This window comes from Tympanuchus pallidicinctus, unplaced genomic scaffold (assembly GCF_026119805.1).
Source record: "Tympanuchus pallidicinctus isolate F22 unplaced genomic scaffold, pur_lepc_1.0 scaffold25, whole genome shotgun sequence".
Taxonomy (NCBI): domain Eukaryota; kingdom Metazoa; phylum Chordata; class Aves; order Galliformes; family Phasianidae; genus Tympanuchus; species Tympanuchus pallidicinctus.
Genome location: NW_026294742.1, coordinates 5,062,694 through 5,081,098, shown reverse-complemented (window position 1 = coordinate 5,081,098; position 18,405 = coordinate 5,062,694). Strand labels below are relative to the sequence as shown.

Here is an 18,405-nt window from a genome sequence, read left to right as displayed (position 1 = left end):
AGACGCTACAGGCAAAAAAATCCAATACAGAGTTACCAAAATTCTCACTGTTAATAAGGAGTGCAGAGCATTTTAACCTGAGTAATAATGCCCTCAAAAGACTGTATAAACTCTAACATGAGACCTAAAGAGAGGACAGTCTGCATCAGTTGAGAAGGGAAGAGTGATCGATGTCACATAATGGTAAGACAACTCTGCAAGGCCTCTGACGTGGTCCTGCCACTTACTGATCTCTCAATGGACAGATAAGGATTTGAAAGGTGGAACTGCCCAGTGAATTAGCAATTGGTTGGATGGCTGCAGCAGAGGGCTGTGGTGAGCAGCTCCATACCCAGGTGGAGGCAGTACAGGTGGTGTCTCCATGGGTCTGCCTTTGGACCAGTACTCTACCATCTGTTTCTGTGACATCGACAGTGAGATCAGGTGCGCCCTGAGCAACTTTGCAGATGACACCAAGCTGAGTGGTGCAGCTGATGACAGAAGGAAGGGATGCCATCCAGAGGGACCCGGAGCTTATAAACAACATGGAAACTGACTTTTTACATGGTCTGATGTGCCGGGACAAGGAAGAACGGCTTTAAACTAAGAAGAGGGGAGATTTAGATGAGCAAATTCATTATTATGAGAGCACTGAGGTCCTGGCGCAGGCAGCCCAGAGCTGTGGGTGTCCCATTCCTGCAGGTGCTCAGAACCATGGATGGGGTCCCAGGCTGCCCGAGCTGGTGGGCAACAGGGATGGGGCTGGGGAAGCTGTAAGGTCCCCTCCAACCCAATCATGTTCTGATTCTGTGAACTGTGCATGAGCATGCTGAAAGGCTAAAACAAAATGAAAAGTGCAAATTTTATAGGTTCTTCACTAATCTCATTAGAGAGTTGCCCCTCAGGGACAATCCCCCTCAGCATCAACATGAAGTATGTTACTGACAATCATTTCAAAAGAAGAATGCAAAAGAGCAGAAGTTTTTAAAGAATAGGAGAAACACACTGAAAACTTGGTAGAGAGGAAATGGAAAATAATAGAATAATTAAAACAAAGTAGAAGGAAAAATAATGAGAAAATGAACTTCTTCCTGCTTTAATAGTCAGTATGACACGGATACAGAAAAAAGTAATACAAGTTGACCTCCTGAAGCCAACTACTACTATTCAACAGATCTACCATTAATGTAAGTGAAAAATCTAATAAAAACTAAAATGAATAGGCAGGTAGCTACTTCACCCTCAGTCTCTCATTACAACATCATCATCCCTAGAGACTTGCTCAGTAGGAATGGAACTGGTATCTAGGCAAGGAAGAAAGAATATGCAATAGATAAGCAAGAGGTTTTCAGCTTCAGTCAAGAGAAGAATAAGATGCCAAAATACTGTGAGAAGACAGAAAACAAGGCATAACTGATAAGTAGCATTAATATATGCATAGACTGATACTGTTACAGTAATGGGTTTCATCTCTAGAATACTGGAGGTTTAAACAGTACAGAGTATCATCAGTAACAACCATTAATGATGCTACTGCAGCCTTACCCGGACTGCAGGTAAGGATAATATATCCCGTCCTTAATCACCACTCTGTATTTCAGAGTAAAAACAGAACTGCACTAATGACACACGCTGTCATCCAAAGATGCATCCAGCAGAGCCAGTCTCTAGATTCCAAATTCAGTCAGTAGCATCGCTCTTCAAACCAAACTGCTGAAAATTTATTCAACAGCTGTAATACTGGGTGGAGGAATAGCCTGCATGAGAACCAGCTTTTTATTCGGTGCCAGCAGTGCAGCAAGATCTATGTCACCTATTTGGACTTCACTAAGACCCATGACACAATCCTCCATGACACCTTTCTCTTCAAATTGGAAATATATTAATTTAATGGGTAGGCTGTTGAATGGATGAGGAAATGGTTGCGAGATTGTGCCCAGAGAGTGGTGGTTAATGGCTCAACGTTCAGATGGAGATCAGAGACAAGCAGTCCCTCAGGGGGCAGAACAGGCACCAGGTCTCTTAAATGCTTTCATCAATCACATCAACAGTTGAATCAAGTGCACCCTCAGAAAGTTGGTAGATTATGCCAAGCTGTGTGGCATGGTCAACACACCTAAGGAAGGGCTTGCAATCCAGAGAGACCTAGACAAGCTGAGCAGTAGGCCCAGGTGGTTTACATGAGGTTTACAAATCCAAATGCAAAGTCCTGCACTTAGGTTATGGCAATCCCTGCTATCAGTACAAGCGGAGGGACATAACGATGGAGCAGAGTCCTACCAGTACCAGTGGTACTGGTAGATGACAGCTGGATGTGAGCCAGCAGTGTGCTCTTGCAACCCAGAAAGCCAGCTGTATCCTAGGCTGCATCCAAAGCAGCGTGGGCAGCAAAGAGAGGGAGATGATTGCATCTCTCTACTCTGTGCTGCGAGACTTCACCTGGAGCACCTGGAGTGTCTAGAGGCGAGTCCTCAGCACAGGAGAGACGCGGACATATCGGGTGCAACAAAACTGACCCAAGGGATGGAATACCTCCCTGTGAGAGAGCTGGGGCTGTGCAGCATGGAGAGCAGAAGGCTGTGGGGAGAGCTGACAGCAGTTTTTCAATATCTAAAGGGGCTGTACAAAAGAAGGAACAGACCCTTCAGCCTGGTCTGTGCAATAGGACAAGGGGAAATAGTTTCAAACTAAAAAGGGAGATTTAGATTGGATATGAGGAAGAAGTTGTTCACACTGAGGGCAGTGAGGCACTGCACGGGGTGCCCAGAGAGCTGGTGCTGCCCCATCCCTGCACACAGCCACGCTCAGGGCACGGCGCTGTGAGCACTGCTGGAGCTGTGGGTGTCCCTGTGGGACCAGATGGCCTTCAGGGATCCCTCCCAACTTAAACCATCCTATGACACCATGATCTGTTGTACTACAGGTACATGTTTGACACATCAAAAAAATTATTTCTCAGCTTTAACAAAACAGACTCGTTTTCTGCTTATCCGGGAGCCCACGGCCGTATACGCATCAGGCTGACAGTCGTGCTCTCCTCCACACAGAAGCACGCTCCAACAAGCCGTATGCAAAACCACACAGGCAAATAACGGTCCGCACGTGCGTAACGGCGCAGGCACCGCTGCCCGCACCGCGCTCCCTCGCTCCTCAGCCGGGCGGCGGGCAGGGAAGGGGCGGGAAGAGGCGCCGCTCTCAGTCCCTCACAAAGTCCCGGGAAGAACCGCCGAGCGCCCCGCGAGAGAACCGCGGCTGTGCCCGAGGCCCCGCCGTCCCGGAGCCTCGCTCCCTCGGCACGTCCGCGGCCCGCCGGGGAGCCGCCCCGCCCTGCCCCGCTCCTCACCTCCGCGGGGCCTTCGCTCCCTCCCCCCCTCCCGCCCCGGGATCCGGTCCGGGGACGCGGCCCGCCCGCGCGCCGCAACTTCTCCCGACGCCCCCGGGAGGCCGAGCGGGCGGGAAGCGACCGCCCGCCCCGAGGGCCGCCCCGCCGCCACTCACCCGGGGGGGCTCCGCGTCCCGCTCCCGCCGCCGCCGCCCCCGGCCCTCCGACGCGGCCCCCGGTGGGGCGGGCGGCGCCGCCTGTTGCTCCATCGCGCTCCGGCCCCTCCTCCGCCGCCGCCTCCGGGGGCCGCCGCCGCCCCTCGCCGGACCGATCCCGCTCCGCCCGCCTGGCCCGCGGCGCCACGTTCCGGGCCCCGGCTCTGAGGAAACCGCACTGCCCCCGGCCCCGCCCCCGGGGCTGGGCTCCGCTCGGACCCCGGCCGCCCCCCGCCCGACGGCGCCGAGGCCGGACGTCCTGCCCCGCGCCCGGCCGGAGCCCGAGTCCCTCTCGTCCCGCCGAAGCCGAAGGTAAGCGGGCGGCCTGCCGCCAACCTCTGTGCGCGATTCCGAGCTCCGTCTTCACAAAGAACCTAGACCCAAATCCTTGTACTGCCATGAAGGCAGAAAATCTTCTCCTAAAGGCAGCAGAAGCCCCAGTAGCATTTCTAGGATGAGTGGCATTCCATGTCTCACCTCTTCAGGATTCAGGGACAGTTGCCCGCGACCCATGACATTGTTCTCACCAAGCACGGGAACATGCACTCATCAGCTTTCTGGAACCAGCACCTAACCTAAAATCTTCCAAATGCTGCAGACTCTACCAGTTGAAAGAGACTCACAGAACTGTTAGAGTTAGAAGGGACACCCAAAAGCCGTCTGTTCCCACTGCCTGCAGTGCACAGGGACACCCACAGCTCCAGCAGTGCTCACAGCGCCGTGCCCTGAGCGTGGCTGTGTGCAGGGATGGGGCAGCACCAGCTCTCTGGGCACCCTGTGCCACTACCCTTTGCATAAAAACTTCTTCCTTGTATGCAGTCTAAATCTTCCCTTTTAGTTTGAAATCATTTCCCTTGTCCTGTCAGAACATACCCTGCTAAGGGTCTGGCCCTCCTTTCTTACAGCCCCTTTAGATGCTTAAAATCCATCCTCTGCTCTCCCCACAGCCTTCTCTTCTCAGCCTGTCCTCACAGGGCAGATATTCCATCCCTTGGATCATTTTTGTGACCCTGTAATGCTATAATGCAAATGAAAGTACAGCAGTAACAGCAGTGGTACAACCCTAGGCTGTAGGGAATGAAAACAAGCTCAAACAGAGCAGCTAAAAACACAAAAACAAAGGAAGAAAAGGTATTGGCCTTTCAAAGACCTCAGACAGAGATCTCCAGCAAGGTACCCACTGCTCCACTGCCTGCCCTTAAATGAGGGAAGGGCTGGATCCTGGCTCCACTTCTTCCAGTCACTCAGGTACATTACACGCATCTGAGCTCCCCTGGGTTTGCCCTGCCTTCCCACCAGGTGCTCAATGACTGCTTCAGGCTGAGACTCAGCATTTCCACTACAGGCCCTCATGAAACGAACATGCCAATTGTTGTGCAAATACTGCATCTCACCATTTACAACGATGGATACAAGTGTCTCATAACACACCTGAACTCTGCAACAGACACAAAGGAGAAAAACTTACCTCCTGAGTGTCTTATCTTAATTTATACTTGACAGTGCTTTGCTCTGTAATGGATTGGGCTTTATTCTTTCCTAATCCATTTACAGTAAATGTCTCTAATCATAACGTGGATGGTTTTAGGCTAAAGTTATTAAATTGTTCTCTCTTACTAAATAATTAAATTCATATCCTCAAGCAATTGGCACACAGTCCAAAAACTTTTTCACTTAACAGACAAGAAAATTTAAAATTGTTCCTCAGTTTAATTCCTTGTTCTTCTCTTACAGCTTAACAAATGATGTAAGGAAGATGGATACCACGCTTCTTATTCAGTCCATCCTAAGGTAAATAAACAGTACACACTTTTCAAGAAGAGGACAGTTAGCAGGTACAGGCATTTTAAGGACTGCAGTTATTCTAACCATAGCCCTTGTCATAGTGGATTTCTCTTTATGCATTTCCTGAGGAGTTCACAGACATAATTTTGTGCCTGGTAATACTACAGTTAAGGCAAAAGCTCAAACTTTGCATTTCATGTAGGAGGATACTAAGCAATACCTTCAAACATAAGCTAGAAATTGGAACAGAAGAATGCAGAAGTGTAGATGGTAATGAATTTAGCCTCAAGTTTTTTCATAACTTCATCCAAGAAGAACCATCTTTTCCTGACACTCCTCTTGAATCAAACAGATGGATGAACTCCAGAATGACTACTTGTGTAAATCCCCATGCATACACAGCAGTAACTTCACTCTTACAAAGTTATTTTTATTTATCAATTGCATCTTCAGTAGTTACTCCAACAATAAGATTTTAAAAAATAAAAATTCTGCTCTCCATAAAATAAAGCAATAATTAACAAAAAAAGTCCCTTTTTTCACCTCATTTTCTGAAATGACGTGGAAGGAGCAGCATGCTTAGAAGAGACAGGTTCATCCTCATTTTCATGGAGACGTTTTCTCGTAGCAATTGGCTAAAGGAAAGATGCAGCATGATGGCTACATTAATCAGGTAAGACAGAGCCTGACTGTTTTGTCTACTGCAGAATTACAGATGCTGGATAAAGTCTCCCTCCTGTAACTGAAACAGCAGCATGACTAATGAGTGTTTCTCTCCAGTGATCTAATGGCAAGTGATCCTTCTCATGTAAGACACTGCCCTTACTCCCTTTTCTGTTTCAGCCTCTCCCAGCTTTGACTACTGTTTAAAATAATGCTAATTGCTATCTAATAATTAATATCACAATACCACTTCTAAGCTTTTAATGCCATAAGAATTTTCCTTTGAATATTACATGTTCATGACTCAAATCCATCAAAACATACATACTCACATACAGAACTTTAAATATATGGATAGTCTTTTAAAACCTAAGAGACAGTTTGTTTACATTCAAAGTGTCTTGCCAAAGCACAAAAGTAAACTCCTTCTACTAAGACTGCAGGAAAGAATTAGTGGACTGCTGCATAAAGGCAGAAAGTACACTTCTATACTAAATTATCAGGATTACATTTTCTTATTAGGGTTTACTTTTAAATCTAGCTTTGGCACCAAGTATTAATCTTCACATAATCTGTCATTCATACCATTTTTGATGTTTGTGGTGGATTCATAGTGGCACTTGTCTGAGCAAGTAGTTGTTGAAATGTATTTTTCATATCCTCATCCTGTTAAAAGTAAAAAAAAAAAAAAGGATCAGCCTTAAATACTATATGGAATGTTTAAGGTGGACCAGCAATTGTGGAATGAATAAAGGAGAAAAGGACATAACTTTTCCCCTCACCATTAGAAAAATAAAACATGTAGTGCTAGGAGAAAGGAGCTGAAATGACAGTCCCAGATTGCTATAAAACACTGCACAGTGTCACAATTCCTTCTCTAAGGTTTCCAACATCAGGCCCAGTGAAAGAAGAGGTGAATCTATGCTTAACAGGACACAACTGAGACACAGACTTAGGAAACACCACTTTACAGCAAATAGGTTACATTTTATCAGGGCGTCGGTCCTTGGAAACATCGGCTCTATTCCCCAACCAAAATCTGGAATGTGTCACTTCTGGCAAATAACGTCGTAACAAACAGAAAATTCCAGAATAAACACCTCAAGGACCTCCAACAGCTACAGTTAAACTGATCCAACCTTCCTTCATCCCTCCCATTGGCCCCCAAAATTAACATCATCCTAACCTGTCCCAGAGAATTTTCAGCAGCTGGTTTATGTACAGCGTTGGTAAGGACAAAAACAGCTCTACTTCGTTCTACAAATACATTATTTCCCTCTCTAAGTACTTAGCTAATACCAGTCAAGCAAAAACTGAAATAATAATACCATGCAATGAAGTGCAACAATACTGAAAGAACACAGCATGCAGGGCTAGGTGTTTGTGCAGATAATTCACTGGTCAGTTTTATCAGGAGGCCTCATCAGGGCTTGGGACCCAGCTTTCATCAAAATCAAGTTCCTCGCTCTTGAAAAACAAGTATTTTCTTACATTTCATTTTCATAATGACTTCCATTCCTACCAGAATATTTTCATTTCCACCAGCTTAGCATCATCTCAACGTGCAGTTTTTAATCACGTCTCCAACCCACCATCATCCTTCCAAACAATCTATTGTGTACTCTAAGTAGAGAAGAACCAGCTAAAACATCCATACTAAAATGACAGGAACAACCTCTACTTTTAAAACACCCCACCATTATCTCTACCTTAAGTCCATTTATCAAAGGTTGTAAATGGAAGGTTTCACTTTTAAAAACCCAAATGATTGTTAACAAATATTTCTTATTCATAGGCTATGCACATTGCTACACTGTTCCCTACCATAACAAGTTCACTGGATTATACAGTTCATCCTCTACCAGAAGTGGTAAGTCAGAAGCTGCCATTAATGGGAGAGACACTGGAAAGAAGTGGACATAGGGATGTTATTAGTAGCACTTCTGCATAAAGAAGTGTGGCTGCAGGAGCATTAGTAGAGGAAAGAGCAGCACAAGATAGGAAAGCACAGATCATTTCTTAGGGAAAGCTATCATTTAACAGAAAGCCAGGTGTGTTTCAAGAGAAAAAGCTAGCACATAGATGCATTCTGGTTCAGCTGCCAAGGACTGAGGTGCCCTTGGTCTATGCTGGGCAACCTCAGGGAAAAAGGAATTCCACATGCAAAAGACATTTAGTTGACATAGTAAACTTCCTCTTCTGAAAATAAAACCTCGTTCTCTAGTTTCAGCAACTTCTGCAGGAATTTTATTAAAAATGGGTTACTGTGGATTACCTGCAAACCCTAAATCAGACTTCCAAAGTTGAAATCAGATCTTGAAACCTTGCCTGGGACTACCTGAAGTATGCTGCTCATTGTGATTTTAACTTAGATCATTTCCTTTGGCTGAGCTTTGAACAGTGACTGTAGGTTCACCAGCTGAACAACTGATCTAGAACCAAAAACAGACATTTATTCTTAACAACTACCTGAATATAACAATTTCTGTAATAATTTTGTTCTATTATCACAGCAAAGATTGGGAAAATCAGGGAAGAGTGAATGAGACATTCACTGGCAGAGGTTCAAGAGAAGTAAGGATCACTGAGCTCCTGTGGGTTTCAAAAATTGTAACCCTTTTTTGGGTGGAAGGCAGAGGAGATGGGTTCTTATTCTAAACTACAGAGTATTGCAGCATCTCCTTTTTTGGTTTAAATATGTTCTTTAGCACTACAGCAGCTTCAATGTGAACGCATAATTTATTTTAAATGGAATTTGGACTCGTCTTTTTCCAGTGTCACGTTTTTCAATTACATAACACCTTTTTTTTTTTTTTAAATTGAGCTGTAAAAATTATGTTTTGTTTGGAGAACGTGTGCTTACAATAACTGAAAAGTTCTCTAGAGGACCCCAGATCGCTAGAGGGGGCTGACATGCTACACACTTTAAGTATGCATCTTGTGCGTGTTCCAAACGAGACTTTAGAGGTAATACTTACAGCACAACACAAGAGGGAGCACGGAGCCAGTAGCTCCTTCTCACTACTTGTGATCACAAGACTCTAGCAGCTTTGTTGGTGACAGTACTCGAGGTTTGTGATATTTAGAACTGAACATATTGCATGTTGGCCTCTCAAAGCACGCAGTATATCACCTATAAAAAACTGACATTTTTAATAACAGCCCACGAAGAGAAGCAGCTTGAAGAGTGACTCCTGAATGCTAGATGACATACAGATTTACAGGTAAAATGCTGTATAAAACTTCTTGTCCTGTCTTCAAAACCAAACATATCAGTAAGAGCTGCCCCTAAAGAGTACATATAGTCAAGAGGCTCCGAGCTTCACTTCACATACTGACAGATCTCAGTCTTGTGTAAATCGCTGTCATATACTTCCCTCTTTCCCATAATGCATATCAGTGATTCTTAAAATCAGTATATCGTGGTTTGTCAGTAACTTACCCTGCTCAGCATTATAATCAAAATGTAAGAAGCTACAGCCAATTAACCCACTGCAGAAATTATGCACAAAACTACAGTAGTAAAAGCCAGGAAAGGTAGAAAGTATTTCTGGATGCCCAACAACTGAGTTACTTACAAACAATTACCCAACTGAATATTCTGTCTCAGTAAGTAGCAGCTGCTGATTTGAGTGATTCTCCCTTGCTTCAGCCTATGTGGGGGGCATACAATGTCACAGGAGCTACAGTTCTATGAGATAGTTAAGCTACAGAGGTCATAGAATGTTTTGAGTTGGAAGGAACCCTTGGAGGTCCATCAAGTCCAACTCCCCTGCAACGAACAGGGACGTCTGCAGCTACATGAAGTAATATTCAGGTAATAAAGAGAAAACTGAACAGACATAAAATTAAGCATAGTGTGGTTACTTTGGAGAAGACAGGAATAAATAATTCCTTTCTCTCTCTGGCAGAAGTATATGATTTGGAAGGATTTGGAAGGATTTGTGGTGTACTCATGACAAGGTGGAATACCTGTGGTGTACTCATGGCTCTGCGTTGTCAAAGGCAGACGAAGGAGAAGTCAAATTAGAAGCAGAAATTAAGCAAAGAGGTGTTTATGATGGGAAAGGCACTGAACAGCATCAAGCAAGGCTATAAGACTAGGAACAGCAGCAACAACAGTAGAAAAAGAACATGGAACTGAGAAAATTGAGAAATCATACATACCATGGGAGGGGGTAAGAGCTAACAAAGACTCTGTGAGGGCCAGTGGCCAAGAAGACAAGCACAATGAAAAACAGCAGGGGGCCTAGCTGACTTTGCAAGAATTTAAAATAAGGAAAACAGGAAAAAATGAGAATCTCCATGCTGTAGAGAGAGCATTTGTTGGGACAGCAGTGAAGCAGGTTTGCTCTGTACACCGCAAGAAAGTCCTTGGCACACAACTAGGTACTGCATGGTCATCTTGCTTGCAGCAGCAATCTCTTCAAAATGTTCACTCTGGTTTCAAATTGTTCAACAGGAAAGTTGTGACTACTGGCATCTGGGCTAATGTCATTCTACAGATTGGGATCTGATGGCTCATTTTCCCATATGTCATTCACAATGCCAGTAAAAGAAATGAACAAGTCACAGACACACAGTATGCTCCTCCCTTCTCATCTCCCTGCAAATAGGTATCAGGATCCCTGCAGTCTTACAGCAGCCAGCAGAAACAGTGGGGCCAGCTGGCAGGCAGCAGCACCTGCCCATGAGAAGCACAACGTGGCAGCTGCTCTTCTGCTGGCTGCTGTCAGGGGCAGCCTACAAACCAGTGGATGGAAGCTCTGCCTTAAGGAAACTGCTGTTATTCCCTAGAAGCTGCAGAACTGAAGCTCTCCTTTCTCATCACCTTTTCTGGCATTCTCCACAGATGCAGGATTGGGTACACAGAGATCTCTGGTGACCAGGGCAGTCACAGTTTCTCTGCTTCTTTGCAAAAGCAAAACCTCATGAAACTCAAGTTATTGAATGGCCTTTGAATTTATATCAAGAAATTATCTCCAGAACAGCTCATCATGGCTGTACTTAACAAACTCAATTCCTACCTGAAGCCAGGGATGCTCTAAGGCTTCCTCTATCGTAAAACGTTTGCTTGGATCCACTACCAACAGCTTCTTCACAAGATCCAGAGCTAAGATAATAAGAGTTAAGCAATCAGCTACTTAAAAAATGCAAACAGATCAACATGCAATGTACCACAAAAATGAAAACTGAAAGGAAGTTAAAACAAAAGAAAAGATCTAGATATTCTGCTACCTATATAAAGGAGTCATACCCATGTTGGATACGTGTTTCCATTCTTTTGAAATGAACGTGTATTCTCCACGAGTGATTTGGTCTTTCAGAGATAGTTGAGTGTTTTGCTCATTAAATGGCGGATATCCACACAAGCTGTATAAAAGAAAACAAACAACACGGGTTTTGTCACAGTGTCATTTACATGTATACATTTTTAAACACACTTTCACTTCCTACTAAATACACTGAAGTTGCCACATCTTGAGCCACGTATCTCAATGAAAGCCCAAGGCATCTAAGCAGTATCTTACCATACAAAAAGAATAACTCCTAAACTCCAGCAGTCCACAGCTCGGCTGTATCCAGCAGTCCCAAGTGAATTTAGAACCTCAGGAGCAAGATACGTGGGAGTACCACATAATGTTTTCATAAGAGAAGTTTCTCCAAGAATCTTGGATTGTCCAAAATCTGTAATCTTGTATGTAAAAATTGTAACACCACGTTACATATTGACTGGACTAGAACATACCACATCCTCAGTGCACAACAGAGGTAACATTAAGTCTCTTCTTTCCAAGACACAGTTCCAGTACAAGACTATGAACAGAATATACCTCAAACATTATTAAAGTCAGCAAACAGCAATTGAGGAGAATATGAGTAGGGAGAAATATGACAGAGGATCAGACTTCAAACTAGCAAAAAGTATTCTCAAATCTGGATGTGAACGGGCAACCTCAGAATAAAGGTATTTTTGCATATTAGAAGACACCACTTGAACAAATCATTTTGACATGCACATCTACTTAATGCTTTCTGAAAAAACATACAGCTCTGTCATCATATAGCCTGGATATTTGTGAAAATGCTTTCTGAAATTCACAAATATAGATTTTTATTTTTAAAGATGGCACCACATTTAAAATTGTGCCCAGTTAAATGTTAAAGAATACAGTTTCTCAGTCATTCTCACAGAAACGTATGGGTAGAACTATCCACGAGAGTAAAACTGAACATATGAAAAGCCTCAAAGTTTTAGGTTACTTCACAACTTGTATGAGTAATTCTATTGTTTGTGTGCTATGTTTAACTCAATACTGAGAAGCACAGAAAGGAGTACTCCCAAATCTCCACACGAGCAGGAGTAATGTAAGTTTCCTTGCCTTTATCAGACATGTCTCTTCAGAAGATGAAAGCAGCACGTTCTCTGGCTTCAGATCCCGGTGTATGATTCCATTGTCATGAAGATACTAGATAAACACAAATACACATACATGAAGAAAAGCAGACTATTATCCTTCTTTAAGATGTATGCTTTCAGTTTTTCAACTAGCACTGGCAGGATAACTGAAACTGCTATTCAAGAGACATGCATGCATTTAAAGCTACACAGCTCATGATCTTTTTTAAAGCCAAAGAAGTCCACCCTTCAGTTTGCAAAGACCGAAATGCTTCGTCAGGGCGCACAGTGCAGCACTTAAGCACTAATAGTTTGAAGGCTTTGCTCACACACTACTGCAAGTCTCACATGATAATCCTGCCTCAGTGAGCACAGTCTGTGTTACTGCCTCAATCTCTGGTGGTGGTTTTAAGAAGTAAGAGAGTTTGAATGCTATTTGGCTGTACTGAAGTACAGAATCTTGTTACAATTACTTGTTAATAGCACTGTGCTGATTACTCTCATAAGTTTCAGAAGTGACAAATAACAAAAAAATTCATCCAATTGACATGTAAATGCATCACCATATTTTCCTTGACAGAATTCACGATTACCTTCACAGCCAGCAGCATCTGATAAAAGTACAACTTGCAGGTAGCTTCTTTCATCTTGATTGGCCTTGACACTCTGTCATACAATTCTCCTCCTTCCATCCTAAAACAGATGTAGGTAACAAGTCAATATATTACTTTCAAAAGTTTCATCTCATTACACAAGACCAAGACCAAAATTGTTTCTTTTGGCTCTAAAATATATTTCAATTCTGAAAATGAATGAGCAATGCTCCAAGCACAGCACAGGCATTGCTGACTTAAGGCCTAATCTTCTGAAGTCTTCACTGGAAGAAGTTACAAGATTTCTGATTTACATCCTCTTATCAGCTCAAAATCAAGTAGCAGCAACCCAAATCGGCAGCATAGTGGGTGTCTATTCAAGGCACTAATTGCCTTCAGTGTGTAGAAGTGATTAATCCCCTCATTATCCCAGCTCCTGATTTTACAGAGGCTTCAGACAGCGCTTGAAGCCAGCAAAAGGAAAAGAAAACAAGAAGAAAACACGCATACACAACAGAATTCAGAACTATTTACATTCTTTATAGCTGTGGAAGACATTTCATGCCTTTACTTTCAAAGCTGTTACTTACAGTTCCAAAACAATGTAGTAATCCTCTGCTTCGAAGAAGTTTTTGATCTTGATTAAGCAGGGCTAATAAAAAGGGAACACAGATGGACACATGGAAAAGTAGAACCAGTTGTAAAAACCAATGCTATCAACTGCGTATCATCTTGAATTTCCTATTTCAGTCTGATTTCCCCATGGCAGCTAAATTAGCACTTACACAACCAATAGGCTTTGGCAAACAAAGTCTGTCATCTTCTCCCCTGTACTTCACCCCCCATACAAATAACACTGAATTCTTGTCACCACTACAGCTCAGCAGTCACCCTTACTTTTTCCAGTCGTCAGATTCCACAACAACCCCGATATCTTCTTGATACACAAGAGTTCATTAATCTGTGCAAGCTTTCTACTTAACGAAAGGAAAATAAAAGACTTTGGGTGAGGGGGAGCTGGAAAGATAAGGACCCAGCTCAAGAACTTGCCAGAGGAGTGTAATGTTGATTATCTGGCAATCTGTATGAAGCCTGCATCAAGGAGAGATTTCTCCCACCGCTATGGTTCAGGTTGAAAACTGCTCTGCAAAGTGCCTTCCCAAATTTACATCTGAGACATCAAGACTTTAAAACCTCCTACCTGCAAAGATACAGTATACTTAAAATAATTTGAAACGTGCTGAACAGACTTATTTAGGCTGCAATAATGACATGCATCATTCTCTAAACAGGTAAAATCAATCGTTACTATGCTAAATCTGTGAAGCAGAAGAGTGCAGTACACAGCAGAATGAATACAAATGTACAGTGACACTCACATGATCTATTTTCTTCAAAATCTCTATTTCTGTGTTGATATTAAAAGCCGGGTTCTGTTAAAAGAATCAAATATCATATGGAATCATACAGCAATATTCTAGGATAAGACACTTCAGAAATAAAGTTCCAACTTAAAAACTTAATCTCAGCCAGCAGATACCAGCACTGTCCTTTGAACAGCTTTCTCCTCCCTTCGAGATGTTTCCCACGTGAGCTACCCTAAAGTTAAATGCTACTCACTTTTACTCTTTATTATGCTAGAGAAAATAAAAAATTGATCTGAAAGTATCTGCATCTACTTCCTCCTCTGAGCCTCTACCACTGGAAATTAGAGAAGCATTCACTGAGCTTGTATATAATCCTGCAGAATTAACAAGGTGAGTCTAACCTGTTTTAACTTCCCCTATGAACCCATAGCTGCAGATTTTGTATCTCCGTTCTCATTCATTTTCAACCTCTGTTTGTATTTTTTCTTCACAGTTCATCCTGTATCTCTGTATCAAACGAGAGTGATCGATCTGAAGTTGTTTGAATATCTCTCATGTTACAGCCACAGCTCCTTCTCTAGCAGCTATGAAAGCAGACATGAGGAAAGCCCTCCCCAGCAGGCTTCACACCATTTCATTTAAGTGTTATGATGGAACGTACAACACAATTAGCAGAGCTTAGAGACCTCTGGTCAGACCTCCCTGCAGTGTAAATTTCTGATGTGCTTTAGGAGATACATCCCAAGACTCCCCCACTCCCCTCATTTGTGTGTACTGCATGAACAAGCAGTCCTAACAGTGTGGTCAAAGAATGAAAGCAAGCGTTTGCTACAAAAGGGAGAGTAAGAGATAAAGGCTGCCATATCAGGATGGCTGCAATGTGGCCGAAGGACAGAAACAAAGGTACTTACTGCCTCTCTAACACCACTGGCCATGAACTTCCGCTTGTTGATTATCTTTACTGCAACTTTATTACAAGTGCTCTTCTCAAACGCCAGTTTGACTTCTCCACAGGCACCACTAGCATGAAAGCACAGCTGTGTTAATGCTTACAGATACCTTCCTAACTCGGCCTAAGAAGCTTGCTGAAATGAACAGGAGGCTCTCGCCTCATTAAGACTACATGCAATCATGTAGTTTTCCACCTTTCTCAGTATGACAGATGGACAAAACTATCTCAGAAAACATTCAATAGTATTTAAGTACTGATGGTGTCGGATCCCAGTTTCGACCAACTACAAACACATAAATGTTCTTGCATGTAAAGAAAATAGAAAGATAGAAGGAAAAAAAAGATACTTTCAAATCTTGAGCAATTAATTCAGAAATCACAACCTATGGCTTTTAAGCATCTCACATCTCTGATAACTCTTGATTCTGGGATACTCTAAGTGATAGATAATGATAAAAAGCATTAACTGATCACTGAAGACATACAATATAATTTTGGTGAGGTTCACTAAAATTACAAACTCAACTCCTTTCTTGATACTCTGGTCTTAATAAACACAGTGTGCCACAACATGTCTGAGGCTAAATCTGTTGAGTAAGCAAAGACATTGCCAGTAAGTGTCAGGTTTTGGCATTCACATAAAGGGAAATAATTAAGGAACTGCACTGCTTCGTGGTCTCTGTTAACACAGTTGTTGATCCACTTGAAGCTGCAGCTGGAAAAGCGTTTGTCAGTAGGACCACGTCCATTTGTGTTTTATCTTCATTGAAACCCACCACAGTCATTAGAACACTCATCACAAACTACTGAAATAATCTCTGTTAAACCAAAGCACTGCAATCCTTATCAAACTTATTTGCTGTGTGCAACAAACAGAAGGTAAACACACTGCTAATGGTACCTGCTGCCCTCCCTGCCCCGTAAAACACCTGAAATAGCTGTGGCATTGGAAAAACTACAACAGCAGCTCAGGAAGCACAGTACTGAAAATGGCAACAAAATGAAGGGATGCTTACCTTCCCAAAGTCTTTGACATGATATACTTCTCTCGGAATTCTCTAGGAAACACCAACTGGTCATCCACCGTGAGATCAGAAAAGACAAACACTAGGGAGAGGGGTGGAGAGCATCCTCCTGTTATTCACTTCAAAGTGGTTACAACGACACTTCCCGAGCTTTTATGGTCAACAACACAACCAAGCAAACGCTGCCCGCCAGAAACAGCACAGAAATAGTAAGGAAAACAAGAATTAGAAAATTCATATTAAAAAAACAACCATCAGCTGATGCTGCAAATTACACCGATGATCGTTAAGCAGGCAATCTCATCACTGAAAAACAAGACCTTGGGTCTGTGCCAAACACAGCGATAAACTTATGGCTGTTCTTATGACTTCAGCCACAGGGCATTCACAGAGACAAGGGAAATATTCAAATCACTGCACAAAGAACCACCAGGTGAGCACCAAAAGAACCTGCACACGTCGTGGTATGTTTTACCCTTGTTAGTCTGAATGGACAGGGCGATTTCAGAGTTATGAGTCAGCGGAAGCCTCTTCCCTTTCCCTATGAGCTCCCTATTAACGAAAGTTCCATTCGCGCTGTGGTCTTCAATGTAGGCAACGTACGAATTTTTTGGTCCCATTTCCTAGAAGGAAAAGAAAGAAATCAGAAAGACAGTAAGAGAGAAAAAAGGACTACAGCAGTTTTGAGTGTGGGCTCAAAACATAGGTGTATTTCATAAAGCTGGAGAGGGAACAGCACCTGGTTAAAGGAGTCAGTGCTGAACATGGCAAACTTTGAGCTCATTAAGATCCCAGCAAAAGTTCACCTTTCTCAATTACGTCCATACACACAAATAACCTTTTTACCACCTACCCTGAAAATTCGGAAGTGCTTCTTGCTGTAGTTCTGGTAAAATCCAGTCTCAGATAATCCGAGCTTAGAAAAACTGTAATCGCAGCTTTTGTCTCTTCCAAACCAGTACTCATCATTCACACAGTCTGCAGCCAATTGGAGAGAACACAACATTGCAGGCACTGATTAACTACTGCTCTACAGAATGAAGCCACAAATGTAAAGTAGGATCACAAAGACATCAGCGTTCCCTTCTCCTAACTCCAACAAAACACCACACTATACCAATCCTTTATTTGAGGAAGATGTTCAGAGGGCTGGAGCACCTTTCCAGCACAAAGGCTGCGGGAGGAGGATCAGGAGAGCTCACTGCAGCCTTCCAATACTTGTAGGGCACTTACAAGCAGGAAAGGAGTGACTTTCGCATGGTCTCATAGTGACAGGATATGGGGGAGTGGCTTTAAAATTAAAGAGGGAGATTGAGGTTGGATTGAGGAGGAAGCAATTCTTCCCTCGCTGTCCTGGCAGCGCTGCCCAGAGCTGTGGGTGCCCCATCCCCGGAGATGCCCGAGGCCATGGATGGGCAGCCAGCACACGTCAGGGCTGGGGGATCTCTGAGCTCCTCTCCAACCTCAGCCATTCCGTGAGCCTACGATTTCGCTACATGCAGTACAGCAGTAGTTTCATTGTATTAACAGCGTCGTTTTCCAATCACCTTCAGCGATACGCTCACACGACAAAGAAACAAACCAAAGCAATCCAAGCTACGGGGAGGACAGACGGAGCGGGCAGCAGAGGAGACACGGACTGCCGAGCAGAGCAGCCGGGAGCTCAGCGGGACGGCACGGAACGGAACGGCACGGAGCTGCACGGCGCATCCTCGGCCCGACGCGGACAGGAGGCCGGGGCCGGCGGTCACTTACCCCAATTGCTGAAACCTTTTCCGAGCGCGAAGAGCCGACCCCACGGCTGGGGAATGAGCTCCTCCGGTTCCGGGTCCTCGGGAATGGAGGGCAGCTCCTGCGTGGGCACGGTGTCCAGCGAGCTGAGCGTGCCGGAGCTGGAGGAGGACTGGCTGGCGCCCTGCGAGGCGCTGGAGGAGGAGCTGGTGCCGCCCTGGGACGGCTGGGTGCCCTGGGACTGCCGGGCGTCGCTCCTCGTCTCTCGCGACATGGCGAGCGCCGCGAGCACCGCCGGCACAGCGCTTCCCCACGCGCGCACCGCAGCCCGGCCCGCCCGACCCGCCGGGCACAGCGCGCACGCGCGGAGCTA

General features: G+C 44.1%; 3 protein-coding genes and 2 long non-coding RNA genes across 9 annotated transcripts in view; 3 read left to right on the top strand and 2 right to left on the bottom strand.

The window, feature by feature from the left end:
• The window catches only part of TTC28 (tetratricopeptide repeat domain 28), a 125,993-nt gene extending 122,408 nt beyond the window's left edge, over positions 1-3,585 (bottom strand). The window contains exon 1 of the mRNA XM_052689454.1: positions 3,478-3,585. Within this exon, the coding sequence (XP_052545414.1) occupies positions 3,478-3,570 (93 nt within the window). The 5' untranslated portion in view covers positions 3,571-3,585. The remainder of the gene's footprint in view (positions 1-3,477) is intronic.
• Positions 1-18,405, top strand: part of HSCB (HscB mitochondrial iron-sulfur cluster cochaperone) — a 169,224-nt gene that overhangs the window by 147,866 nt on the left and 2,953 nt on the right. The window lies entirely within an intron of this gene.
• LOC128083888 (uncharacterized) lies at positions 3,765-11,224 on the top strand. Of its 5 annotated transcripts, none has more exons than XR_008208237.1 (5): positions 3,765-3,828; positions 5,251-5,307; positions 6,009-6,109; positions 7,760-7,834; positions 9,127-11,224. It is a non-coding gene; the product is annotated as an uncharacterized LOC128083888 (long non-coding RNA). The 5 variants fall into 5 exon arrangements; XR_008208239.1 differs by having other exon boundaries at positions 6,009-7,834; positions 9,127-9,188; positions 10,581-11,224; XR_008208238.1 differs by having other exon boundaries at positions 6,009-7,834; positions 9,127-9,188; positions 9,876-11,224.
• Positions 5,711-18,368, bottom strand: CHEK2 (checkpoint kinase 2). Its single transcript, XM_052689494.1, has 14 exons — positions 18,057-18,368; positions 17,155-17,279; positions 16,777-16,924; positions 16,293-16,383; positions 15,236-15,344; positions 14,337-14,390; positions 13,548-13,609; positions 12,958-13,057; positions 12,348-12,434; positions 11,496-11,659; positions 11,222-11,337; positions 10,992-11,077; positions 6,550-6,630; positions 5,711-5,936 (listed from the first exon to the last, which is right to left on the bottom strand). Exons 1-14 carry the CDS (start codon positions 18,304-18,306, stop codon positions 5,841-5,843), a joined length of 1,569 nt encoding a protein of 522 aa, XP_052545454.1. The 5' UTR covers positions 18,307-18,368; the 3' UTR covers positions 5,711-5,840.
• On the top strand, positions 14,384-15,846 carry LOC128083889 (uncharacterized). Its single transcript, XR_008208240.1, has 2 exons — positions 14,384-14,714; positions 14,818-15,846. It is a non-coding gene; the product is annotated as an uncharacterized LOC128083889 (long non-coding RNA).